The sequence below is a fragment of the Salvelinus alpinus genome, chromosome 20 (genome assembly GCF_045679555.1).
Source record: "Salvelinus alpinus chromosome 20, SLU_Salpinus.1, whole genome shotgun sequence".
NCBI lineage: Eukaryota > Metazoa > Chordata > Actinopteri > Salmoniformes > Salmonidae > Salvelinus > Salvelinus alpinus.
Window position 1 is genome coordinate 10667506 of NC_092105.1, and position 27824 is coordinate 10695329.

General features: G+C 43.0%; 1 protein-coding gene and 1 pseudogene across 1 annotated transcript; both read left to right on the forward strand.

The window, feature by feature from the left end:
- The first annotated feature begins 885 nt into the window (after positions 1–885).
- On the forward strand, positions 886–1848 carry LOC139547286 (uncharacterized). Its single transcript, XM_071356341.1, has one exon. It carries the CDS (start codon positions 886–888, stop codon positions 1846–1848), a length of 963 nt encoding a protein of 320 aa, XP_071212442.1.
- LOC139546291 (FERM and PDZ domain-containing protein 4-like) overlaps positions 1758–27824 on the forward strand; it is a 77715-nt pseudogene continuing 51648 nt past the window's right edge.

Below are 27824 nucleotides of genomic sequence, written 5' to 3' on the forward strand. Positions count from 1 at the left end.
ATAAACCCTTGAATGAGTAGGTGTCATAACTTTTGACTGGTATTGCAGGAAACATGGAAAAGATTCAAACTCAAAATGTGAAAAACGACTCCATTGCTTGAGGCATGCAGTTAACACGCTGCTGACTCGTTTAATGGCTAGGAAATACAGGAGCACCACTGATTAATCACACATCCTCATTTTATTATCCTCCACCTTATAGGTTAGCTGCACTGAATGGCACCAGGTAATGCTATGCAACAGGACTGAGGTCTGTACAAAAATACATACTATTTCAGTGGGGTTACTATGAAGGAATCATGACCCGAGTGGTTAGACTGAAATCAAATCAAACTTTATTTTACACATGTACCGAATACAACAATTGTAGACTTTACTGTGAAATGCTTACTTACAAGCCCTTAACCGACAGTGCAGTTCAAGAAGGAGAAAATATTTACCAAGTAAGATAAATTAAAATGTAATATTAAAACACAGATGGATAACACATTAGTGATCTATTTAGAATTCAAGGCACACTTAACCAGCATGACTGGTTAAATACGGCAGTCAGTGTGTGTCCTCTCATATGGCCATGTCAATGTGTTTGGAGATGGTGGTTTTGTGAGCGGCTGTGGAGGGTGGAGGCCTTGGCTATCCAGCCACTGAGGAGAATGACAGGTTCTCTTTCCCTTCTAGTCCCTCTGCTCCTCTATGGCCTTGGTGCTCATGTATTGTTTAGTTCATCGCTCTCTCTCTCTCTCTCTCTCTTTCACCTCGTCTCTCCCTGCTGAGCAACACCCACACTGCTGCTGTGGATTCTCCTTCATTATCTCCTTTCATTCTGAAAACACGACACAAGATGTCAGGAATTGATGAGCATGTCCTTTCTAGAGAAGAGGAGCAATGCAAGGGAGCCGGGTTGCATCCATCAGCAGTGATTTGTGTCCCTACAACCCCAGCTTCCCCCTACAACCCCAGCTTCCCCCTACAACCCCAGCTTCCCCCTACAACCCCCACTTCCCCCTACAACCCCAGCTTCCCCCTACAACCCCAGCTTCCCCCTACAACCCCAGCTTCCACCCTACAACCCCAGCTTCCTCCTACAACCCCAGCTTCCCCCTACAACCCCAGCTCCCCCCTACAACCCCCACTTCCCCCTACAACCCCAGCTTCCTCCTACAACCCCAGCTTCCCCCTACAACCCCAGCTTCCCCCTACAACCCCCACTTCCCCCTACAACCCCAGCTTCCCCATACAACCCCAGCTTCCCCCTACAACCCCAGCTTCCTCCTACAACCCCAGCTTCCCCCTACAACCCCAGCTTCCCCCTACAACCCCCACTTCCCCCTACAACCCCAGCTTCCTCCTACAACCCCAGCTTCCCCCTACAACCCCAGCTTCCCCCTACAACCCCCACTTCCCCCTACAACCCCAGCTTCCCCATACAACCCCAGCTTCCCCCTACAACCCCAGCTTCCCCCTACAACCCCAGCTTCCCCCTACAACCCCAGCTTCCACCCTACAACCCCAGCTTCCTCCTACAACCCCAGCTTCCCCCTACAACCCCAGCTTCCCCCTACAACCCCAGCTTCCCCCTACAACCCCAGCTTCCCCCAACAACACCAGCTTCCACCCTACAACCCCAGCCTCCACCCTACAACCCCAGCTTCCACCCTACAACCCCAGCTTCCACCCTACATCCCATCTCTTTCTCTCTTCCTCTCTCTCCCTGCCCGCCCCTCACTCTATCTCTCTCCCTCTCTTTCTGTGTGTGTGCCTCTCCCTCGCTCTCCCTCTCGCCGTGTCTCTTCAAACCGGTTGTTACTGCGCGGCCCCTGCACATCATTCAACTGCGATGGAAATTAAATGAAGGTGGCTTAACGAACGGATCCAGGCATGCTTTGAAGGATGTAGCCGAGGGAAGCGCCACTGCCAGATCCTTTTCCACAGGCTGTGGATTTGTGCCGCTGATGCGAGGACACAGCAATCACTCAGCCATGCAGAAGCTCCGACAAGAGGACTAATCTCTCCACCTGACTTGTGGAAGCTCCAGATTTTTTCTCTCCCTGTATTATTTATCCCCACTGCTAAAGACAGAGGGACAATGGAGACAGCTACCTGAAGTAGATGATCAATTTGTAGCCTTGGACGGACAGACCACAGCCTGCTGCACACATGGATGTGTTTAGCTTTGTGAAGATGCCAAAGCTGTCAGGGTGAGTCCAATGGATGCTGTTTAATTCGCCTGTCTGCTTCCATGCCACTTGTGTAATAAGCGGTGGTGGATCCTTTACCCACAGGCATGATTCACATAGAAAACAGGGGATTTAAAAAGCACCATTTAGAATGGAATCTGGTGTAATGTTTGTAGAAACTGCACATACTGTTAAAATTATTATTATAATGACTTAGTCTGAGTGCTGTCACATGCGATTCATGTGAGATGTATAGAGAGAGAGAGAGAGAGAGAGAGAGAGAGAGAGAGAGAGAGAGAGAGAGAGAGAGAGAGAGAGAGAGAGAGAGAGAGAGAGAGAGAGAGAGAGAGAGAGGGAAGAAAAAGAGGGATGGAAAGGGGGAGGAGGAGATGGGGAGAAAAGCAACAGAGACTGAAGTGAAGTGTTCCATGTGTCTGAACTTAATGAGGTGTTTATATCAGAATGTGAATATATGGTCAATGTTCAATCTGCCACTACACATTCATACTCAGTTGCAATACGTAATGGAGTGTTTAATGGTGGGGTTTAAAGCATATGCACATACCCATGAATTATTGGTTGGCAGTGACATTTACTGTAACCCTAAAATCACATTTTGATGAATTATATAGTTGCATTTTTCAATGTAATATTAGATATTTATACAGGAATGTTTAATGTTTTATTTCTCAGTAAATCAACCAAGTAAAATCATGACAAAGATATTGTCATTTGTTATGAGTACACTTTGAGTGTATATTTGTAACTTATTGTGTTTACAGATTGAACTGGATAAAACTTTTGCAAATGATTGCAACAGTGCGATATGAGGCAGACATTTTGCCGCGTTATGTTAATCTTAAGCGAATAGTGAGCATCTAGAAGACAACTCCATATGAAGTGTGTTGAGCCTCCATGAATCAGGGTGAGTTGCCAAACCATAATGTATCTGATTATTCTAAGGTTGTCAACACATTACCTGCACATACAAGTCATTTTACGAGCCTCTGAGGTTTGACTACAGTGCTATGCAGTTATAAATAGGCTACAGCATAAAACAAGAGGAAAGGTAACTGGAATATGTGTCTGTCTGTATGTATGTGTCATAACAATTTTGAGTAAGATTCATACATTTTCCAGACCGACAGTCACATTTTGCGCCTGTTGGGATTTCTGCATTTTATTGATCTGAATCAAGATAATATTCCTGAGGGATTTGCTTCCATCAGCAACACTGCATGTCTATGGCTAGGATATAATCAGTTTATCATCTAACTTCATATCACATTTCACATTCAAGCCATTTCCTGTTAAAACATAGACAAGCTCCTCAATGAAACACAAGTAGGTAAATTCACTGAAAAATGGACTATTGAATGACAAATGAAAAGCAAATTAGAAACATTTATGGCATTGATTTTCTATATATTCCCTATCTTTGTACTAGGGATGATTCATTTATGAGTTTAGTCAAAACGCTATATTCACCAATTTTTCACATTGGTGTTGTTTTGTCAGAAATGATTGGTTATGAGAACCTTTATGTGTGTGTAAAATATTACTTTTCTCAGATTTTTTTATTCATATATTTTAGATGTGTGTGAAAAATGTATTTTACATTTTTTTACGTTTACATATCCATTGTTTAACTGGAATTTTTTGTATCCTGTGTATTTCAAATCAAATTTTATTAGTTACATGCGCCGAATACAACAGGTAGACCTTACAGTGAAACACTTACTTACGAGCCCCTAACCGACAATGCAGTTAAAAAAAATATGGATAACAACAATAGATAAAAGTAACAAGTAATTAAAGAGGAGCAGTAAAAAAAATAACAATATATACATGGGGGTGCCGGTACAGAGTCAGTGTGGGGACACCGGTTAGTTGAGGTAGTATGTACATGTAGGTAGAGTTAATTAAAGTGACTACGCATAGATGACAACAGAGAGTGGCAGTGGTGTGGAGAGGGGAGGGGGCGGGGGGGCAATGTGAATAGTCTGGGTATCCATTTGACTAGATGTTCAGGAGTCTTGTGGCTTGGGGGTAGAAGCTGTTTAGAAGCCTCTTGGACCTAGACTTGGCGCTCCGGTACCACTTGCCTTGTGGTAGCAGAGAGAATAGTCTATGACTAGGGTGGTTGGAGGCCGAGCAGTTGCCATACCAGGCAGTATTTGACTATGATATGTGGTTGTCTCACCTAGCTATCTTAAGATCAATGCAGTTTTGCCACTTACTGTAAGTGGCACTGCATAAGAGTATCTGCTAAATGCTGAAAATGTAAAATGTACTGTAAATGTTTCATATACAGATCTCATTTTACTGTATTAAATTATTTTGTATACATACATTTAAATATCTAAATATTGATGTCACAGATGTATCATTTGTACATTACACACTTAATGACTGTGTAAAACCAAAAAGTGATAGATTTTAAACAAATACATGTCTGTCATTGAACAACCCCATGGCATGATTAGATGCACACCAATTTTTTTCATAATTTCTTTAAACAATAAAAGCTCAATTGCATCTCACCTGTCAGCTGGTGTAATGGAGTCAGGTTTGTTGGCCTCCTTGCTCTCACATGCTTTTTCAGTTCTGCTCACACATTATCTATGGGATTGAGGTCAGGGCTTTGTGATGGCCACTCCAATACCTTGACTTTGTTGTCCATAAGCCATTTTGCTATAACTTTGGAAGTCTGCTTTGGGTCAATGTCGTTTTGGAAGACCCATTTGCGACCAAGCTTTACTTCCTGATCGATGTCTTGAGATGTTGCTTCAATATATCCACATAACTTTCCTTCCTCATGATTCCATCTATTTTGTGAAGTGCACCAGTCCCTCCTGCAGCAAACACCCCCACAACATGATGCTGCCACCCCCGTACTTCACGGTTGGGATGGTGTTCTTCGGCTTGCAAGCATCCCCCTTTTTCCCCCAAACATAACAATGGTCATTATGGCCAAACAGTTCTATTTTTGTTTCATCAGACCAGAGGACATTTCTCCAAAAAGTACGATCTTTGTCCCCATGTGCAGTTGCAAACCGTAGTCTGGCTTTTTTATGGCAGTTTTGGAGCAGTGGCTTCTTCCTTGCTAAGCGGCCTTTTAGGTAATGTCGATACAGGACTCGTTTTACTGTGGATATAGATACTTTTGTACCTGTTTCCTCCAGCATCTTCACAATGTCTTTTTCTGTTTCTCTGGGATTGATTTGCACTTTTGCACCAAAGTCCGTTCATCTCTAGGATACAGAACGTGTCTCCTTCCTGAGCGGTATGACGGCTGCGTGGTCCCATGGTTTTTATACTTGCGTACTATTGCTTGTACAGATGAACGTGGTACCTTCAGGCGTTTGGAAATTGCTCCCAAGGATGAACCATACTTGTGGAGGTCTACAATCTTTTTTCTGAGGTCTTGGCTGATTTATTTTGATTTTCCCATGATGTCAAGCAAAGAGGCACTGAGTTTGAAGGTAGGCCTTGAAATACATCCACAGGTACACCTCCAATTGTCTCAAATTATGTCAAATAGCCTATCAAGAGCTTCTAAAGCCATGACACCATTTTCTGGAATTTTCCAAGCTGTCTAAAGGCACAGTCAACTTAGAGTAGGTAAACGTCTGACTCACTGGAGTTGTGATACAGTGAATTATAAGTGAAATAATCTGTCTGTAAACAATTGTTGGAAAAATTACCTGTGTCATGCACACAGTAGATGTCCTAACCGACTTGCCAAAACTATAGTTTGTTAAAACTTCACTAGGGTAGGGGGCAGCATTCGGAATTTTGGATGAAAAGCGTGCCCAAATTAAACTGCCTTTTACTCAGGCCCAGAAGTTAGGATATGCATGTAATTAGTAGATTTGGATATAAAACACTCTAAAGTTTCCAAAACTGTTAAAATCATTTCTGTGAGTATAACAGAACTGATATGGGAGGCGAAAACCCGAGGAAAATCCAACCACGAACTACTATTATTTTGAAAGGCTGTTTTCCATTGAAAGCCTATCCACCATACAAAGACTTAGGACCCAGTTCACGAGCTCTATGGCTTCCTATACATGTGGCCAGTCTTTAGGCATTGTTTCAGGCTTTTACTCTGAAAAATGAGGGAGATACAGCACTTTCAATGAGAGGCCAGTGGAAATTTCCAGACATCAGCCATGCGCCTGATCGGGAACGCGCCTTTCTTGTTTCTCCTTTCCTATTGACGAAGCTTTTGTCCGGTTGAAATATTATTGATTGTTTATAACAAAAATAACCGGAGGATTGAATTTAAACATCGTTTGGCATGTTTCTACTAACTTAACTTTTATTGTATTTTTTTTACTTTTCGTCTGGACTTTGTCTGAATCTTGTAGATTCGGATTACTGGACAAAACGCGCTAACAAAAAGTAGGATTTTGGTCATAAAGAAGGACATTATCGAACAAAACAAACATTTATTGTCTAACATGGAGACCTGGGAGTGCCACCAGATGAAGATCATCAAAGGTAAGTGATTCATTTTAATGCTATTTCGGACTTTTGTGAGCCCTCTTCTTGGCTGGAAAATGGCTGTATGGGTTTCTGTAGCTAGGCGTTGACCTAACATAATCGCAAAGTGTGCTTTCACCATAAAGCCTTTTTGAAATCTGACACAGCGGTTGCATTAAGGAGAAATTTATCTTTATTCGTATGTTTAACACTTGTATCTTTTATCAATATTTATGATGAGTATTTCTGTTATTTGATGTGGCTCTGCACTTTTACCGGATGTTTGTTTGAGACAATGCATTTCTGAACAACGCGCCAATGTAAACACAGATTTTTGGATATAAATATGAACTTTATCGAACAAAACATACATGTATTGTGTAACATGAAGTTCTTTGAGTGCCATCTGATGAAGATCATCAAAGGTTAATGATTAATTTAATGGCTATTTCTGACTTTTGTGAGCCCTTTCCTTGGCTGGAAAATGGCTGTATGGTTTTCTGTGACTATGTGCTGACCTAACATAATCGCAAGGTGTGCTTTCGCCGTAAAGCCTTTTTGAAATCAGACACTGTGGCTGGATTAACGAAAAGTTTATCTTTAAAATGGTGTATAATGCTTGTATGTTTGAGGAATTTAAATTATGAGATTTCTGTTGTTTTGAATTTGGCGCCCTGCAATTTCACTGGCTGTTCGTTAGGTGGGACGCTAGCATCCTAATTGTACCAGAGAGGTTAACAAGAAATGTGTGTAGTGGTTGAAAAACGAGTTGTAATCACTCCAACCTAAGTGTATGTAAACTTCCCACTTCAACTGTTTTGGAATGAAACTCTTCAATTATTATCTCAAGTATTACATGTATTTTTTAAGTGGAACTGACAGTGTTTTAACTACTTTGCAGATATGAAACAGACAGACACTCATAATAGCAGTAAAAAATGCTTCAAATCCAACTTTATAAGAGGTTTTAAAAATAGGGTCGAAAGGCCATGATGTAGAGTTAAAACTTCTTTGGGATAGGGGGGGCGCTGTTTTCACTTTGGGAAAAAATTGTGCCCAATTTAAACGGCCTCGTACTCTATTCTAGATCGTACAATATGCATATTATTATTACTATTGGATAGAAAACACTCAAGTTTCTAAAACCGTTTGAATTATATCTGTGAGTAAAACAGAACTCATTTTGCAGCAAACTTCCTGTCAGGAAGTGAAACATCTGAAATCGAGGCTCTGTTCCAGGGCCTTCCTATTCATTTGCTTGAAATCTATGGATATACATGCACTTCATACACCTTCCACTAGATGTCAAGAGGCAGTGAGAGGTGGAATGGGGTGTCTAGCTTGATCTGAGGTCGAACAAGAGCTCTTGGAATGACGTGACCACTATTTCCTTTGTTCAGCAAGGCGCGGGAAGGAACCCTGGATTGCCTTCTGAAAAGCTTTCGTTATAGACGACTAATATCTCCGGCTTTGATTTTATTTGATACATGTGATAATATCATCGTAAAGTATGTTTTTTCAATATAGTTTTATCAGATTATTGAAAGTTTATCGGGAGTTTTGGCTTTTTCCGTTCTCTGCGTTTGGTGATGATGGACAGCTTTGCGCCACTTGGCTAGCTTTGGTTGCTAATTCGACAGGAGAAAAGGACATTCTAAAACCAATCAACGATTGTTCTGGACAAAGGACCCCTTGTACAAGATTCTGATGGAAGCTCAGCAAAAGTAGGAACCATTTATGATGTTATTTCGTATATCTGTGGAAAATGTTTAGTACTATTTTCCGCCCACATTGCAGGCGCAGTCTCGCTATAACGTAAGCTGTATGTCGTACTAAAGTTATTTTTAGAATTCTAACACGGCGATTGCATTAAGAACTAGTGTATCTTTCATTTGCTGGACAACATGTATTTTTTAGTAAAGTTTATGATGAGTTATTTGGTCAGATTAGGTGAGTGTCAGAAATATATCCGGAGATTCTGGGAAAAAGTTGCTACGTTTTCACAATGTATAACCATGGATTTCAGCTCTAAATATGCACATTTTCGAACAAAACATAAGTGTATTGTATAACCTGATGTTATAGGACTGTCATCTGATGAAGTTTGTCAAGGTTAGTGAAAATTATATATATTTTCCTGTTTTTTTGCGATCGCTAACTTTTGCTGCTGATAAATGGGTTGTGTTTTTGGCTATTGTGGTAAGCTAATATAATGCTATATTGTGTTTTCGCTGTAAAACACTTAAAAAATCTGAAATATTGGCTGGATTCACAAGATGTTTATCTTTCATTTGCTGTACACCATGTATTTTTCATAAATGTTTTATGATGAGTATTTAGTTATTTCACGTTGGTCTCTGTAATTGTTCTAGCTGCTTTGGTGATATTTGTGATTGTAGCTGCAATGTAAAACTATGATTTATACCTGAAATATGCAAATGTTTCGAACAAAACATAGATTTATTGTTTAACATGTTATAAGACTGTCATCTGATGAAGTTGTTTCTTGGTTAGTGACTAATTCTATCTCTATTTGGGGGTTTTGTGCAAGCTACCTGTGCTGTGAAAGAAATGTCTGTGCTTTTTTGTATTTGGTGGTGAGCTAACATAAATATACGTGGTTTTTTCGCTGTAAAACATTTAAAAAATCGGACATGTTGGCTGGATTCACAAGATGTTTATCTTTCATTTGCTGTATTGGACTTGTTAATGTGTGAAAGTTAAATATTTCGGAAAAATATTTTTTGAATTTCGCGTGCTGCCTTTTCAGTGGAATGTGTGGGGGGGGTTCCGCTAGCGGGGCTAGACAGGTTTTAAGGCATTGTTTGCAGAATGGATGTATGCAGTTCAATGCATGATTCATATAATTCTCCAATTCATTTCTTGGTAGTCCAAAAATAATGCTATGTTGTAAATCACAGTTGCCTGGTACATTGTTTTCTGTCTCCACCTTTTTGGGATGCCCTGTTTCAGTTTCAATCACTCAATATGTTGAACAAAGAAAATGGACGACTGTAAGTAAGGTTGGGAATGTCAATAAAATCAATTTAGCAAGAGGCAATGATCACTAGTCAGTCATAACGTGCCTAATAGGCTAGTGCACATGTATCAAGGCCCGCGGGCCAAATAGGACACACAAGCGAGTATAAATGAGTCAACAGTTGAGTCATCTACTAATTACAGCCTGATGCGCTCGTGTTGGTGGATTAACCTTTTACTGTAGTGGGCTAAATCAGAGTCACACAGAGTGTACACCTCACACACACGGTTTTTAAAAAGAAGACACCTGTACCATGTCAGATATAGAGTTCACATTTATTTCATTGCATCCCAATATTACACTTTATATACATCACAGAAGACTGAAGTAAAAACAAAACCGTTTGAAAAAACGTTTGACCTATAAACAGCAGATTTCAGGCTAGTGCACATGGAATTGCGTTTAACTGTTATTTTTTTTAAATAACATTCCAGCCATGAGCTCACTAGGTCATTTGACTGCAAGAAAGGGCTAAACTTCAATTGCACTGCTTTCGTGTGTCCGGTTCAATAACGAGCAGTGGTGGGAATGTGTACTTTTTGATTAGGGTCACAGCATATTAGGCACATCTGCAAGCATTGCAGCTAAAGCTGGATTGGATGGATACGTTAAAACGCAATATACAGCACCATATGTACATACAGTGCATTTGGAAAATATTCAGACCCCTTAACTTTTTCCACATGTTGTTACATTACAGCCTTATTCTCAATTTGAATGTATTGTTTTTTTCCCTCATCAATCTACACACAATACCACGTAACGACAAAACAAAAACAGGTTTTTAGTCAATTTTGCAAATGTATTAAAAATGTAACATAACATTTGCATAGGTATTCAGAGCCTTTAATCAGTACTTTGTTGGATCACCTTAGGCAGTGATTACAGCCTCGAGTCCGCTTAGGTATTACACTAAAAGCCTGGCACACCTGTATTTGGGGAGTTTCTCCCATTCCTCTTTGTAGATCATCTCAAGCTCTGTCAGGTTGGATGGGGAGCGTCACTGCACTGCTATTTTCAGGTCTCTTCAGAGATGTTCAATCGGGTTCAAGTCCGGGCTCTGGCTGGGCCACTCAAGGACATTCAGAAACTTGTCCCGAAGCCACTCCTGCGTTGTCTTGGCTGTGTGCTTAGGGTAGTTGTCCTGTTGGAAGGTGAACCTTCGCCCCAGGCTGAGGTCCTGAGCGCTCTGGAGCAGGTTTTCATCAAGGATCTCTCTGTACTTTGCTCCGTTCATCTTTCCCTTGATCCTGACTAGTCTTCTGGTCCATGCCGCTGAAAAACATCCCAACAGCATGATGCTGACAATGCCATGCTTCACCGTAGGGCTGGTGCAAGGTTTCCTCCAGATGTGACGCTTGGCATTCAGGCCAAAGAGTTCAATCTTGGTTTCATCACACCAGAACATCTTGTTTCTCATGGTCTGAGAGTCTTTAGGTGCCTTTTGGCAAACTACACAGTGGGCTGTCATGTGCCTTTTACTGAGGAGTGGCTTTCGTCTGACCACTCTGCCATAAAGGCCTGATTGGTGGAGTGCTGCAGAGATGGTTGTCCATCTGGAAGGTTCTCCCATCTTCACAGAAGAACTCTAGAGCTCTGTCAGAGTGACCATTAGGTTCTTGGTCACCTCCCTGACCAAGGCCCTTCTCCCCCGATTCCTCAGTTTGGTCGGGCGGCCAGCTCTTGGAAGAGTCTTGGTGGTTCCAAACTTCTTCCAATTAGGAACGATGGAGGCAAGTGTGTTCTTGGGGACCTTCAATGCTGCAGAATGTTTTTGGTACCCTTTCCCAGATCTGTGGCTCAACACATGTCTGTCTCGGAGCTCTACAGACAATTCCTTTGACCCCATGGCTTGGTTTTTGCTTTGACATGCACTGTCAACTGTGGGACCTTATATCAATTGAATTTACCACAGGGGGACTCCAATCAAGAAACATCTCAAGGATGATCAATGGAAACAGGATGGACCTGAGCTAAATTGAGTCTCATAGCAAAGGATCTGAATACTTATGTAAATAAGATATTTCGTTTATTTTATTTATAATACATTTGCAAAAATTTCTAAAAGCCTGTTTTTCACTTTGACATTATGATTTATTGTGTGTAGATTGCTGAGGATTTAAAATATATATATATTAAAACAAGGCTGTAATGTAACAAAATGTGGAAAAAGTCAAGGGGTCTGAATACTTTCCGAATGCACTGTAAGTGGACATTATAAATTATAAACATTGTAAATCAATGACCTGCGAATTCGTTATGTTTTTTCAATATAGCCCATGCGCTGATTGAGTTACAACTTAACTATGGCGGGAGCACTAGCCTCTGCCATATGGACCCATTGATACACTGTGATCCATTGGTGGCTAAAGAAATGAGAGCAGAGAACTCAGAGATAGCCTATAGGCCAGTGAAGCAGTAGGCTTATAACTTCCATCATCAACTAAGTAAAATACATAGGCCTCAAGCTGGCAAATAAAAACAGTAGAAAATATCCTGCTCGCTCGAGGCAAGCAACACTGTAGCATGCATGAGAGCACCAGCTGTTCCAGACGACTGTGTGATCACGCTCTCCGTAGCCGATGTGAGCAAGACCTTTAAAACAGGTCATTCACAAGGCCAGATGGATTACCAGGGCGTGTACTCAGAGCACTTGCCAACTGGCAAGTGTCTTCACTGGCATTTTCAACCTCTCCCTGACCGAGTCTGTAATACCCACATGTTTCAAGCAGACCCCCATAGTCCCTGTGCCCAAGAACACTAAGGTAGCCTGCCCAAATGACTACCGCCCCGTAGCACTCACGTCAGTAGCCATTAAGTGCTTTGAAAGGCTGGTCATGGCTCACATCAACACCATCATCCCGGAAACCCTAGACCCACTCCAAATTGCATACCGCCCCAACAGATCGACAGATGACACAATCTCAATCGCACTCCATAATGCCCTTTACCACCTGGACAAAAGGAACACCTATGTGAGAATGCTGTTCATTGACTACAGCTCAGCGTTCAACACCATAGTGCCCACAAAGCTCATCACTAAGCTAAGGACCCTGGAACTAATCACCTCTCTCTGCAACAGGATCCTGGATTTACTAACGCCCCCAGGTGGTAAGGGTAGGCAACAACACATCTGTCACACTGATCCTCAGACTGTCTCACCGTCAACGATGAGACAGCCTATAGGGAGGAGGTCAAAGACCTATCAGTGTGGTGCCAGGCCAACAACATCTCCCTCAATGTGAGCAAGACTAAGGAGCTGATTGTGGAATACAGGAAAAGGAGGGACGAACATGCCCCAATTTACATCGACGGGGCTGAAGTGGAACGGGTCGAGACTTTCAAGTTCCTTAGTGTCCACATCACCAACAAACTATCATGGTCCAAACACACCAAGACAGTCGTGAAGAGGGCACTGGTCCCCAGATCCTCAAAAAGTTAAACATTTGCACCATCGAGAGCATCCTGACCGGTTGCATCACCGCATGGTATGGCAACTGCTCGGTATTTGACCATAAAAGCGCTACTAAGGGTAGTGCGTACGGCCCAGTGCATCACTGGGGCCAAGCTTCCTGCCATCCAGGACCTATATACCAGGCGGTGTCAGAGGAAGGCCCAAAAATGGGGCCCATGATAAATCAAAGGCTTCAGTCACCCAAGTGCTAGACTGTTCTCCCTGCTACCACACGGCAAGCAGTACCGGAGCCCCAAGTCTAGGCCCAAAAGGCTCCTTAACAGCTTCTACCCCAAGCTATAAGACCGCTGAACAATTAATCAAATGGCCACCCAGACTATTTACACAACTGCTACTCGCTGTTTATGTATGCATAGTCACTTTACCCCTACCTACAAATTACCACGACTAACCTGTACTCCGCACATTTACTTGGTACCGGGCCCCCTGTATATAGCCTCGTTATTGTCATGTAATTCTATTGTTACTTTTTATTTTATTTAGTATTATCTTAACTCTGTTTCTTGAACTGCACTGTTGGTTAAGGGCTTGTAAGTGAGCATTTCACGATAGGGTCTACATCTGTTGTATTCGGCGTATGTGACAAATACAATTTGATTTGATGAAAATTCTGGTTCTTTTGATCACTGTCATCTGCCTTCTCTGCCTGTCTGCCTCCCTTTCTAAATGTCTTGACTTGAGCTATTGCTAGTGAAGTTCAACATTGTATCAAATCATCACAGGGTCCGGCCCAATGCTGTGCCGTTAGCAAAATTGTATCAACTTGCCTATTCTGCGCCCTACATTTTCCCTGCACCAGCGATCTCGGAACAGAAAGCTGTTTTTTAAAGACATTTCCACTGAATATATGGGATCATCAGATCATTATATTTTGCTCTTTCACACCGAGGCTTGGTGATTATCGAGGCCGGGAGTGTTGGAAAGATTTTTCAAATAATGAGGAACTATCATTTGCAATGGATGTTAAAAATAAATAAAAAAACTTTGTTGACTTGTGTGAGGCGAAGAAATAATGAGTTGTGTGCGTGGGAGACGCACCATATCTTCGCCTCATCCCCCTTCATCTTGATGCAACATTTTAAATTATACTCAAGACACATGATCTTCACACACAGGCTTATTGAGATGCTTTTTACTAACAGACGCAACTCAATCAGCTAATGTCACACGTACTATCCAAACTGCAGTCTTTTCTTTGTCTTCTACGTCTTCGTCTTCAACTTCTATGATATCAAGGCGGTCCGCAAACAACTCTTTAAGTGCACGACGCCACCTACTGTGCTGGAATGTACGATCAATCATGATTTTCCCAAATTCTGTACTAATGTGAAAATATAAAAAACAAATGAATCCCTACCAACTTCTACCACACCCTCCCCCTCCCCAACACCATTAAGCTTTATCTATATCATGCGGAAAAATCCACCCTTAGGATTGTTCAGCATGTCAACAACCATTTCAGCAGTAACATACATTACCTCCAATATCTCTTTTGCCATCGGCACATTAACCTTCAACCTGGCGTTTCTGCTTTCCACAACTCGAGTCGTATTGATAACCTTAAAAAAAGCAATGAAGTCAACTTTATTCATTATCGAAGTGTCCTTTGACACCACACATTTATGAGCACAATATTTCTGAACATGCCTTGAAACCATGCCAGGACCAGCAGAAACACCATCCCCGACATTATGTCTAGTTAGTACAGGAGCCATGGAAGCTCCATCAGTCTGACATTATGTCTAGTTAGTACAGGAGCCATGGAAGCTCCATCAGTCTGACATTATGTCTAGTTAGTACAGGAGCCATGGAAGCTCCATCAGTCTGACATTATGTCTAGTTAGTACAGGAGCCATGGAAGCTCCATCAGTCTGACATTATGTCTAGTTAGTACAGGAGCAGCCATGGAAGCTCCATCAGTCTGACATTATGTCTAGTTAGTACAGGAGCCATGGAAGCTCCATCAGTCTGACATTATGTCTAGTTAGTACAGGAGCCATGGAAGCTCCATCAGTCTGACATTATGTCTAGTTAGTACAGGAGCCATGGAAGCTCCATCAGTCTGACATTATGTCTAGTTAGTACAGGAGCCATGGAAGCTCCATCAGTCTGACATTATGTCTAGTTAGTACAGGAGCCATGGAAGCTCCATCAGTCTGACATTATGTCTAGTTAGTACAGGAGCAGCCATGGAAGCTCCATCAGTCTGACATTATGTCTAGTTAGTACAGGAGCCATGGAAGCTCCATCAGTCTGACATTATGTCTAGTTAGTACAGGAGCCATGGAAGCTCCATCAGTCTGACATTATGTCTAGTTAGTACAGGAGCCATGGAAGCTCCATCAGTCTGACATTATGTCTAGTTAGTACAGGAGCCATGGAAGCTCCATCAGTCTGACATTATGTCTAGTTAGTACAGGAGCCATGGAAGCTCCATCAGTCTGACATTATGTCTAGTTAGTACAGGAGCCATGGAAGCTCCATCAGTCTGACATTATGTCTAGTTAGTACAGGAGCCATGGAAGCTCCATCAGTCTGACATTATGTCTAGTTAGTACAGGAGCCATGGAAGCTCCATCAGTCTGACATTAAGTCTAGTTAGTACTGGAGCAGCCATGGAAGCTCCATCAGTCTGACATTATGTCTAGTTAGTACAGCAGCCATGGAAGCTCCATCAGTCTGACATTATGTCTAGTTAGTACAGGAGCCATGGAAGCTCCATCAGTCTGACATTATGTCTAGTTAGTACAGGAGCCATGGAAGCTCCATCAGTCTGACATTATGTCTAGTTAGTACAGGAGCCATGGAAGCTCCATCAGTCTGACATTATGTCTAGTTAGTACAGGAGCCATGGAAGCTCCATCAGTCTGACATTATGTCTAGTTAGTACAGGAGCCATGGAAGCTCCATCAGTCTGACATTATGTCTAGTTAGTACAGGAGCCATGGAAGCTCCATCAGTCTGACATTATGTCTAGTTAGTACAGGAGCAGCCATGGAAGCTCCATCAGTCTGACATTATGTCTAGTTAGTACAGGAGCCATGGAAGCTCCATCAGTCTGACATTATGTCTAGTTAGTACAGGAGCCATGGAAGCTCCATCAGTCTGACATTATGTCTAGTTAGTACAGGAGCCATGGAAGCTCCATCAGTCTGACATTATGTCTAGTTAGTACAGGAGCCATGGAAGCTCCATCAGTCTGACATTATGTCTAGTTAGTACAGGAGCCATGGAAGCTCCATCAGTCTGACATTATGTCTAGTTAGTACAGGAGCCATGGAAGCTCCATCAGTCTGACATTATGTCTAGTTAGTACAGGAGCCATGGAAGCTCCATCAGTCTGACATTATATATAGTTAGTACAGGAGCAGCCATGGAAGCTCCATCAGTCTGACATTAAGTCTAGTTAGTACTGGAGCAGCCATGGAAGCTCCATCAGTCTGACATTAAGTCTAGTTAGTACAGGAGCCATGGAAGCTCCATCAGTCTGACAATATGTCTAGTTAGTACAGGAGCCATGGAAGCTCCATCAGTCTGACATTATGTCTAGTTAGTACAGGAGCCATGGAAGCTCCATCAGTCTGACATTATGTCTAGTTAGTACAGGAGCAGCCATGGAAGCTCCATCAGTCTGACATTATGTCTAGTTAGTACAGGAGCCATGGAAGCTCCATCAGTCTGACATTATGTCTAGTTAGTACAGGAGCCATGGAAGCTCCATCAGTCTGACATTATGTCTAGTTAGTACAGCAGCCATGGAAGCTCCATCAGTCTGACATTATGTCTAGTTAGTACAGGAGCAGCCATGGAAGCTCCATCAGTCTGACATTATGTCTAGTTAGTACAGGAGCCATGGAAGCTCCATCAGTCTGACATTATGTCTAGTTAGTACAGGAGCCATGGAAGCTCCATCAGTCTGACATTATGTCTAGTTAGTACAGGAGCAGCCATGGAAGCTCCATCAGTCTGACATTAAGTCTAGTTAGTACAGGAGCCATGGAAGCTCCATCAGTCTGACATTATGTCTAGTTAGTACAGGAGCCATGGAAGCTCCATCAGTCTGACATTATGTCTAGTTAGTACAGGAGCCATGGAAGCTCCATCAGTCTGACATTATGTCTAGTTAGTACAGGAGCAGCCATGGAAGCTCCATCAGTCTGACATTATGTCTAGTTAGTACAGGAGCCATGGAAGCTCCATCAGTCTGACATTATGTCTAGTTAGTACAGGAGCCATGGAAGCTCCATCAGTCTGACATTATGTCTAGTTAGTACAGGAGCCATGGAAGCTCCATCAGTCTGACATTATATATAGTTAGTACAGGAGCAGCCATGGAAGCTCCATCAGTCTGACATTAAGTCTAGTTAGTACTGGAGCAGCCATGGAAGCTCCATCAGTCTGACATTATGTCTAGTTAGTACAGGAGCAGCCATGGAAGCTCCATCAGTCTGACATTATGTCTAGTTAGTACAGGAGCAGCCATGGAAGCTCCATCAGTCTGACATTGTGTCTAGTTAGTACAGGAGCCATGGAAGCTCCATCAGTCTGACATTATGTCCACTTAGTACAGGAGCAGCCATGGAAGCTCTATCAGTCTGACAGTAAGTATGGTTAGTACTGGAGCAGCCATGGAAGCTCCATCAGTCTGACATTATGTCTAGTTAGTACTGGAGCAGCCATGGAAGCTCCATCAGTCTGACATTATGTCTAGTTAGTACAGGAGCAGCCATGGAAGCTCCATCAGTCTGACATTATGTCTAGTTAGTACAGGAGCAGCCATGGAAGCTCCATCAGTCTGACATTATGTCTAGTTAGTACAGGAGCCATGGAAGCTCCATCAGTCTGACATTAAGTCTAGTTAGTACTGGAGCAGCCATGGAAGCTCCATCAGTCTGACATTATGTCTAGTTAGTACAGCAGCCATGGAAGCTCCATCAGTCTGACATTATGTCTAGTTAGTACAGGAGCCATGGAAGCTCCATCAGTCTGACATTATGTCTAGTTAGTACAGGAGCCATGGAAGCTCCATCAGTCTGACATTATGTCTAGTTAGTACAGGAGCCATGGAAGCTCCATCAGTCTGACATTATGTCTAGTTAGTACAGGAGCCATGGAAGCTCCATCAGTCTGACATTATGTCTAGTTAGTACAGGAGCCATGGAAGCTCCATCAGTCTGACATTATGTCTAGTTAGTACAGGAGCCATGGAAGCTCCATCAGTCTGACATTATGTCTAGTTAGTACAGGAGCAGCCATGGAAGCTCCATCAGTCTGACATTATGTCTAGTTAGTACAGGAGCCATGGAAGCTCCATCAGTCTGACATTATGTCTAGTTAGTACAGGAGCCATGGAAGCTCCATCAGTCTGACATTATGTCTAGTTAGTACAGGAGCCATGGAAGCTCCATCAGTCTGACATTATGTCTAGTTAGTACAGGAGCCATGGAAGCTCCATCAGTCTGACATTATGTCTAGTTAGTACAGGAGCCATGGAAGCTCCATCAGTCTGACATTATGTCTAGTTAGTACAGGAGCCATGGAAGCTCCATCAGTCTGACATTATGTCTAGTTAGTACAGGAGCCATGGAAGCTCCATCAGTCTGACATTATATATAGTTAGTACAGGAGCAGCCATGGAAGCTCCATCAGTCTGACATTAAGTCTAGTTAGTACTGGAGCAGCCATGGAAGCTCCATCAGTCTGACATTAAGTCTAGTTAGTACAGGAGCCATGGAAGCTCCATCAGTCTGACATTATGTCTAGTTAGTACAGGAGCCATGGAAGCTCCATCAGTCTGACATTATGTCTAGTTAGTACAGGAGCCATGGAAGCTCCATCAGTCTGACATTATGTCTAGTTAGTACAGGAGCAGCCATGGAAGCTCCATCAGTCTGACATTATGTCTAGTTAGTACAGGAGCCATGGAAGCTCCATCAGTCTGACATTATGTCTAGTTAGTACAGCAGCCATGGAAGCTCCATCAGTCTGACATTATGTCTAGTTAGTACAGGAGCAGCCATGGAAGCTCCATCAGTCTGACATTATGTCTAGTTAGTACAGGAGCCATGGAAGCTCCATCAGTCTGACATTATGTCTAGTTAGTACAGGAGCCATGGAAGCTCCATCAGTCTGACATTATGTCTAGTTAGTACAGGAGCAGCCATGGAAGCTCCATCAGTCTGACATTAAGTCTAGTTAGTACAGGAGCCATGGAAGCTCCATCAGTCTGACATTATGTCTAGTTAGTACAGGAGCCATGGAAGCTCCATCAGTCTGACATTATGTCTAGTTAGTACAGGAGCCATGGAAGCTCCATCAGTCTGACATTATGTCTAGTTAGTACAGGAGCAGCCATGGAAGCTCCATCAGTCTGACATTATGTCTAGTTAGTACAGGAGCCATGGAAGCTCCATCAGTCTGACATTATGTCTAGTTAGTACAGGAGCCATGGAAGCTCCATCAGTCTGACATTATGTCTAGTTAGTACAGGAGCCATGGAAGCTCCATCAGTCTGACATTATATATAGTTAGTACAGGAGCAGCCATGGAAGCTCCATCAGTCTGACATTAAGTCTAGTTAGTACTGGAGCAGCCATGGAAGCTCCATCAGTCTGACATTATGTCTAGTTAGTACAGGAGCAGCCATGGAAGCTCCATCAGTCTGACATTATGTCTAGTTAGTACAGGAGCAGCCATGGAAGCTCCATCAGTCTGACATTGTGTCTAGTTAGTACAGGAGCCATGGAAGCTCCATCAGTCTGACATTATGTCCACTTAGTACAGGAGCAGCCATGGAAGCTCTATCAGTCTGACAGTAAGTATGGTTAGTACTGGAGCAGCCATGGAAGCTCCATCAGTCTGACATTATGTCTAGTTAGTACTGGAGCAGCCATGGAAGCTCCATCAGTCTGACATTATGTCTAGTTAGTACAGGAGCAGCCATGGAAGCTCCATCAGTCTGACATTATGTCTAGTTAGTACAGGAGCAGCCATGGAAGCTCCATCAGTCTGACATTATGTCTAGTTAGTACAGGAGCCATGGAAGCTCCATCTGTCTGACATTATGTCCACTTAGTACAGGAGCAGCCATGGAAGCTCTATCAGTCTGACAGTAGGTATGGTTAGTACTGGAGCAGCCATGGAAGCTCCATCAGTCTGACATTATGTCTAGTTAGTACAGGAGCAGCCATGGAAGCTCTATCAGTCTGACAGTAGGTCTGGTTAGTACTGGAGCAGCCATGGAAGCTCTATCAGTCTGACAGAAGGTCTGGTTAGTACTGGAGCAGCCATGGAAGCTCCATCAGTCTGACAGTAGGTCTGGTTAGTACTGGAGCAGCCATGGAAGCTCTATCAGTCTGACAGTAGGTCTGGTTAGTACTGGAGCAGCCATGGAAGCTCCACCAGTCTGACAGTAGGTCTGGTTAGTACTGGAGCAGCCATGGAAGCTCCATCAGTCTGACAGTAGGTCTGGTTAGTACTGGAGCAGCCATGGAAGCTCTATCAGTCTGACAGTAGGTCTGGTTAGTACTGGAGCAGCCATGTACACAGTAGTTCCACCAATCTGTATTTTTTATTTATTTAACTAGGCAAGTCTTACAGTCTCTGCATACGATACATCATGACTAATTCTATATCTCTGAGCCTCTCTCTGCACCTGGCATCCACCAAATGCTGCACTATGTTCTCCCCCAATTACAACACTTAACCTTCACATTGTTCCCACATTCACCATAATCATGTTCCCCTTCCACAGTTGGCACATCTTTTCCTTTCTTTACATTTAAAACAGTGTGATTGGGGATGGTTCAAATTCTCTAACATTGAAACTAAGGAATCCTATCTGTACTTTTCCCTGCAAGACGTTCTCAAACCTCAGCGTCACTGATAGGCTTTCACTTTGACCCTCTTTCCTACTGACCAACCTTTTGGCCTCAATCACTCTGCCTCCCTATACATTTTCTTTAATATCATCTGTGGACATATATATTGGGACCCCAGTGATCTCTCCTCAACCAAACATAAGCACCAGGGACATGGCTTTTAGTCTTCTTCCCATTTAAGCTTTTCCATTTTCAGAATCATCTCTTACTGAGCCTGGCTACCACACAATATTAACAATCTACCATGTCCAATGAACCGAGCTAATTTCACTTCGCCTACCTCTTTCTCTATGTCACTAGTTAGTTGGATAGGGTGTAAGTGAGGCCCTGTGGTCTCATCAAACACCACTTTCCACTCCAACACATCACTACTCTTGCATCCTACCTTGGCACTCTTTATGCATTCTTTACTAGACGCTCCACTGCTTTCTGTATCATGATCTCTCTTCTTACTATGTCTTTCCACTACCGACCATTCAGGTCCTTGACCCTCATCTTCCCGCTCTATACCATCAGAACTGACACCCCTATTGTGACGTTCCAGCACAGCTGTTGCTTCATCAACTTCTTCTCCATTTCGTACGCACTACTCGCCGCCATTTCTGACTCCCCAAAATAGCAGGCTCCCCAAACACAATTGTGATTTGAAACAATATATTTTTTTAAAGAAGCTCATGATCATCTGTCATGCTTCCTGGTGAAATATTTTGAGTTATTTTATTTAGACAGTAGTAATTATATCATGATTTAATGCGTCTTTCTGTCGGCGCACAAATAAATGATCAATACCAAGGAGGTATGGTAGGGCGGGGCAGGGCGGGGCAGACCCTCTAAGGCCCGCCCATAACGTCGCCACTGGTGAGTGACCAACTTTTCCCCCTCATATCGTTTTTCTATGGCTACAGCTAAAGAATCAGGTGTCATTTGATAGCTAGCAAGAGATGTGAATTGTATTGCTAGCTATCTAGCTATGCTGAACTTGAACGGATGTTATTCACAGTTAGCACCCACGTTCCCCGTGGGTTGTGACAAGCATGCATTATCTGTTTATCTAATGGTCCCTCGGCTAGCATTAACTTTAGTTGTCAAATCAAATCAAATTGTATTAGTCACATGCGCCGAATACAACAAGTGTAAACCTTACAGTGAAATGCTTACTTATGAGCCCCTAACCAAGAATATATACGGGGGGTACCTCTACAGAGGTAGAGTTATTAAAGTGACTATGCATCGATGACAACAACAGAGAGTAGCAGCGGTGTAAAAGAGAGGGGGCGGGCAATGCAAATAGTCTAGATAGCCATTTGATTAGATGTCCAGGAGTCTTATGGCTTGAGAATTTTTAGGACCTTCCTCTGGCACCGCCTGGTATAGAGGTCCTGGATGGCAGTAAGCTTGGCCCCAGTGACGTACTGGGCCGTTCGCACTACCCTCTGTAGCGCTTTGCGGTCGGAGGCCGAGCAGTTGCCATACCAGGCGGTGATGGAACCAGTCAGGATGCTCTCAATGGTACAGGTGTAGAACCTTTTGAGGATCTGAGGACCCATGCTAAATCTTTTCAGTCTCCTCAGGGGTAATAGGTTTTGTCGTGCCCTCTTCACGACTGTCTTGGTGTGCTTGGACCATATTAGTTTGTTGGTGATGTGGACACCAAGGAACTTGAAGCTCTCAACTTGCTCCACTACAGCCCCGTCGATGAGAATGGGGCCGTGCTCAGTCCTCTTTTTCCTGTAGTCCACAATCATCTCCTTTGCCTTGAGCACGTTGAGGGAGATGTTGTTGTCCTGGCACCATACCGCCAGGTCTCTGACCTCCTCCCTATAGGCTGTCTCGTTGTTGTTGGTGATCAGGCCTATCACTGTTGTGTCATCGGCAAACTTAATGATGGTGTTGGAGTCGTGCCTGGCCGGGCAGTCATAATTGAACAGGGAGTACAGGAGAAGACTGAGCACGAACCCCTGAGGGGCCCCTGTGTTGAGGATCAGCGTTGCGGGTGTGTTGTTACCTACCCTTACCACCTGGGAGCGGCCCGTCAGGAAGTTCAGGATCCAGTTGCAGAGGCAAGTTTTTAGTGCCAGTGTCCTTAGCTTATTGATGAGATTTAAGGGCACTATAGTCTTGAACGCTGAGCTGTAGTCAATGAATAGCATTCTCACATAGGCTAAGGTTAAATCTAGACTTGGTTTCCTCTATCATAATCGCTCCTCTTTCACCCCAGCTGCCAAACTAACCCTGATTCAGATGACCATCCTACCCATGCTAGATTACGGAGACATAATTTATAGATAAGCAGGTAAGGGTGCTCTCGAGCGGCTAGATGTTCTTTACCATTCGGCCGTCAGATTTGCCACCAATGCTCCTTATAGGACACATCAAAGCACTCTATACTCCTCTGTAAACTGGTCATCTCTGTATACCAGTCGCAAGACCCATCGGTTGATGCTTATTTATAAAACCCTCTTAGGCCTCACTCCCCCCTATCTGAGATATCTAATGCAGCCCTCATTCTCCACATACAACACCCGTTCTGCCAGTGATATTCTGTTAAAGGTCCTCAAAACGCACACATCCCTCGGTCGCAAAGGGTGGCTACTTTGAAGAATCCTGAATATGTGTCACGTTCTGACCTTAGTTCCTTTTTTATGTCTTTATTTTAGTTTGGTCAGGGCGTGAGTTGGGGTGGGCGTTCTATGTTGTTTTTCTATGTTTTGTTCTAGTCGTTATATTTCTATGTGTTTGGCCTAGTATGGTTCTCAATCAGAGGCAGGTGTCGATCGTTGTCTCTGATTGAGAATCATACTTAGGTAGCCTGTTTTCCCACTATGGGTTGTGGGTAGTTATTTTCTGTTTAGTGTTTTTGTTTGCACCTTACAGAACTGTTCGTTTGTTGTTTTTGTTCAGTATTCATTCTTTATTAAATTATTATGAATACGTACCACGCTGCACTTTGGTCCTCTTCTCCTTCCACCAACGACAACCGTTACAATATGAAATATATTTTGATTTGTTTAACACTTTTTTTGTTACTACATAATTCCATATGTGTTACTTCATAGTTTTGATGTCTTCACTATTATTCTACAATGTAGAAAATAGTAAAAATAAAGAAACTGAGTAGGTGTCCAAACCTTTGACTGGTACTGTACAGTCGTGGCCAAAAGTTTTGAGAATGACACAAATATTAATTTCCACAAAGTTTGCTGCTGCAGTGTCTTCAGATATTTTTGTCAGATGTTACTATGGAATACTGAAGTATAATTACAAGCATTTCATAAGTGTCAAAGGCTTTTATTGACAATTACATGAATTTGATGCAAAGAGTCAATATTTGCAGCGTTGACCCTTCTTTTTCAAGACCTCTGCAATCCGCCCTGGCATGCTGTCAGTTAACTTCTGAGCCACATCCTGACTGATGGCAGCCCATTATTGCATAATCAATGCTTGGAGTTTGTCAGAATTTTTGGGGTTTTGTTTGTCCACCCGCCTCTTGAGGATTGACTACAAGTTCTCAATGGGATTAAGGTCTGGGGAGTTTCCTGGCCATGGACCCAAAATATCGATGTTTTGTTCCCCGAGCCACTTATCACTTTTGCCTTATGGCAAGGTGCTCCATCATGCTGGAAAAGGCATTGTTCGTCACCAAACTGTTCCTGGATGGTTGGGAGAAGTTGCTCTCAGAGGATGTGTTGTTACCATTCTTTATTCATAGCTGTGTTCTTAGGCAAAATTGTGAGTGAGCCCACTCCCTTGGCTGAGAAGCAACCCCACACATGAATGGTCTCAGGATGCTTTACTGTTGGCATGACACAGGACTGATGGTAGCGCTCACCTTGTCTTCTCCGGACAAGCTTTTTTCCGGATGCCCCAAACAATCGGAAAGGGGATTCATCAGAGAAAATGACTTTACCCCAGTCCTCAGCAGTCCAATCCCTGTACCTTTTGCAGAATATCAGTCTGTCCCTGATGTTTTTCCTGGAGAGAAGTGGCTTCTTTGCTGCCCTTCTTGACACCAGGCCATCCTCCAAAAGTCTTCGCCTCACTGTGCGTGCAGATGCACTCACACCTGCCTGCTGCCATTCTTGAGCGTGCTCTGTACTGTTGGTGCCCCGATCCCGCATCTGAATCAACTTTAGGAGACGGTCATGGCGCTTGCTGGATTTTCTTGGGTGCCCTGAAGCCTTCTTCACAACAATTGAACCGCTCTCCTTGAAGTTCTTGATGATCCGATAAATGGTTGATTTCGATGCAATCTTACTGGCAGCAATATCCTTGCCTGTGAAGCCCTTTTTTGTACAAAGCAATGATGACGGCACTTGTTTCCTTGCAGGTAACCATGATTGACAGAGGAAGAACAATGATTCCAAGCACCACCCTCCTTTTGAAGCTTCCAGTCTGTTATTCGAACTCAATCAGCATGACAGAGTGATCTCCAGCCTTGTCCTTGTCAACACTCACACCTGTGTTAATGAGAGAATCACTGACATGATGTCAGCTGGTCCTTTTGTGGCAGGGCTGAAATGCAGTGGAAATGTTTTTGGGGGATTCAGTTCATTTGTATGGCAAAGAGGGACTTTGCAATTAATTGCAATTCATCTGATCACTCTTCATAACATTCTGGAGTATATGCAAATTGCCATCATACAAACTGAGGCAGCAGACTATGAGAAAATTAATATTTGTGTCATTCTCAAAACCTTTGGCCATGACTGTAGATAAAAGAAAATGGATGATTTGTGTGAAACATGCTGTATACCTTGATAAAGGTCATAAGCCCAGTTGTGCCATTGGTGGTTTGGGTGGCATGTGCATGCTAAGGGTTATTAGGTCTCGTCTTGGAGGGGTAATCTATGTCCCTCGTCAATAAAACGGCGGGGGAGATGTGTGTTTGTGGTGTCCTTTATGCAATACCATCTAGAAACTCTGTCTGCCTAACCTGCCTGTCTGCCTGCCTGTCTGCCTGTGTTTAACTGATGTCCAATTATATAGGAGCTTCTTCCCACTACCAGTTGCAATGGCATAGTGGATTTTATTAGTTGTACAGTACAGTGACTGGTGCAATGAGAGTTATTGATTGTTTTGATGGGGGATGTTCTAATATAATTGGTGCAGAGCCCAGTGGGTTCCTGGAACTAGTGCATGAAAGAAAACAAGGTAGGCAGCCAGTACGACACTTTAGGAACGGATGCCTGCAGGAGGAAGAACATCTCTATTCGATGATGTTCTGGCTAGGCCTGAATAACAGGCAGACAGCAGTGGAGGCTGCTGATTGGAGGACAGCTCATAATAATGGCTAGAACAGAGTGAATGGAATGGCATCAAACACCTGAAAACCACTGAGTTTGATGTTGTTGATACCTTTACACCTATTCCGTTCCAGCCATTACCAGGTGCCAGTCCTCCCCAATTAAGGTGCCACCAGCCTCCTGTAGGTAGACAGTGTTCAGACTCAGAGCCAGAAGGATTTCAACCACACTCACACAACAATAATACTAAGTAAGATATTGGCGGATGGGTTCATTAGTCTTGAGACCACGTAAACAATGTAGTCTCAAGGCAATTTGTATTTTTCTGAAAGTAAATCTACGACACTCCATTTAGTATGATTTGTTATGAACGGAATTGCGTTTGTACCAGGTCATACGGATTAGAAGACGTATATTATCATAAGTCTTACCCAGTCGTACAATAGCATAAAGATTGGATGATGCATAAAGATTGGATGATGCAATTTATCATACCTGCTGGAGGACGTATAGTATTGCACGTCTTTATCTGAGACCAGGTTACGCAATAACACCAAAGGAGAATTATAGGGAGGATTTACGTTGGCGATTAGTGGAACTAAAACGACCAAAGTTAGGTGAATTTACGTAGCAGGTTAGGTGAACTGGGTTAAGTTTAGAATAAGGGTTATCTAAAATGCTACAGTTGTCCCTGACAAGATTCAAACATGAAACCTTTGGATTGCTAGACTGTCGTGTATTCTGCCTCCCAACCGACATCCCTACTTTTAGTTTCTGTCTAAAGTAACTGGACCATTAGTAGGTATTATAAGTCTGGGAGGTGCTCAGAAATACATAAAGTATGTTTCATATGGCTCTAAGTAAATTGTCCTAAAAAGAAATGGTAGAGAGAGAGAGCTGCCTGCCATAGTGTAGTAACTGCCCATGGCAACAATATCAGCACTTACAAAGACAAATAGGGGCATTTAATATTCAGCTCTTTTGAAATAATGTTTAAAATATGTAATAGATGGTGTTGCCCAGGGGCAGAAGCCAAATGCAAAGCGCTAGATACCAACACCGCCCTTCCTTACTGTGTGAAAGACAACTGTGAAATATACATACCACTCTTGGGTCTAGATTTGGCTTCATTTGCTGTGTTAATTATTCTCTCCCCCTGCTGATCACGTGCGATGTAGGTAGTTAAAGATCATTAAAGATGCCAAAAAAAAAACGGTGAGAGATGTAGCACACAAAACGGACCTTATGCTCACCACGACAGAAAGTGGCTATACATTTCGGTTGCACGTCAAGCATTCAAGTGTAGCGTTCATACTTTAAGCTTGAAATGAGACAAGGTTTTATTGGTTTCAGTGAAATGCATTTGTGACTGAATGGAGATAGAGAAACTATCTGTAGGGTCAAACAGAGGGGATACATTACGTTTACACCGTGTCTCAAATGCGGTGGCATTTAGGATGCAGCTAGGGAATCTGAACTTTCAGATCAACTCCCCCAGGCTCTCTCTCTCTGTCTCCTCCT

Coding starts and splice junctions, on each gene's coding strand:
- LOC139547286 (XM_071356341.1), top strand. CDS start 886: ATGCAAGGGAGCCGGGTTGCATCCATCAGCAGTGATTTGTGTCCCTAC.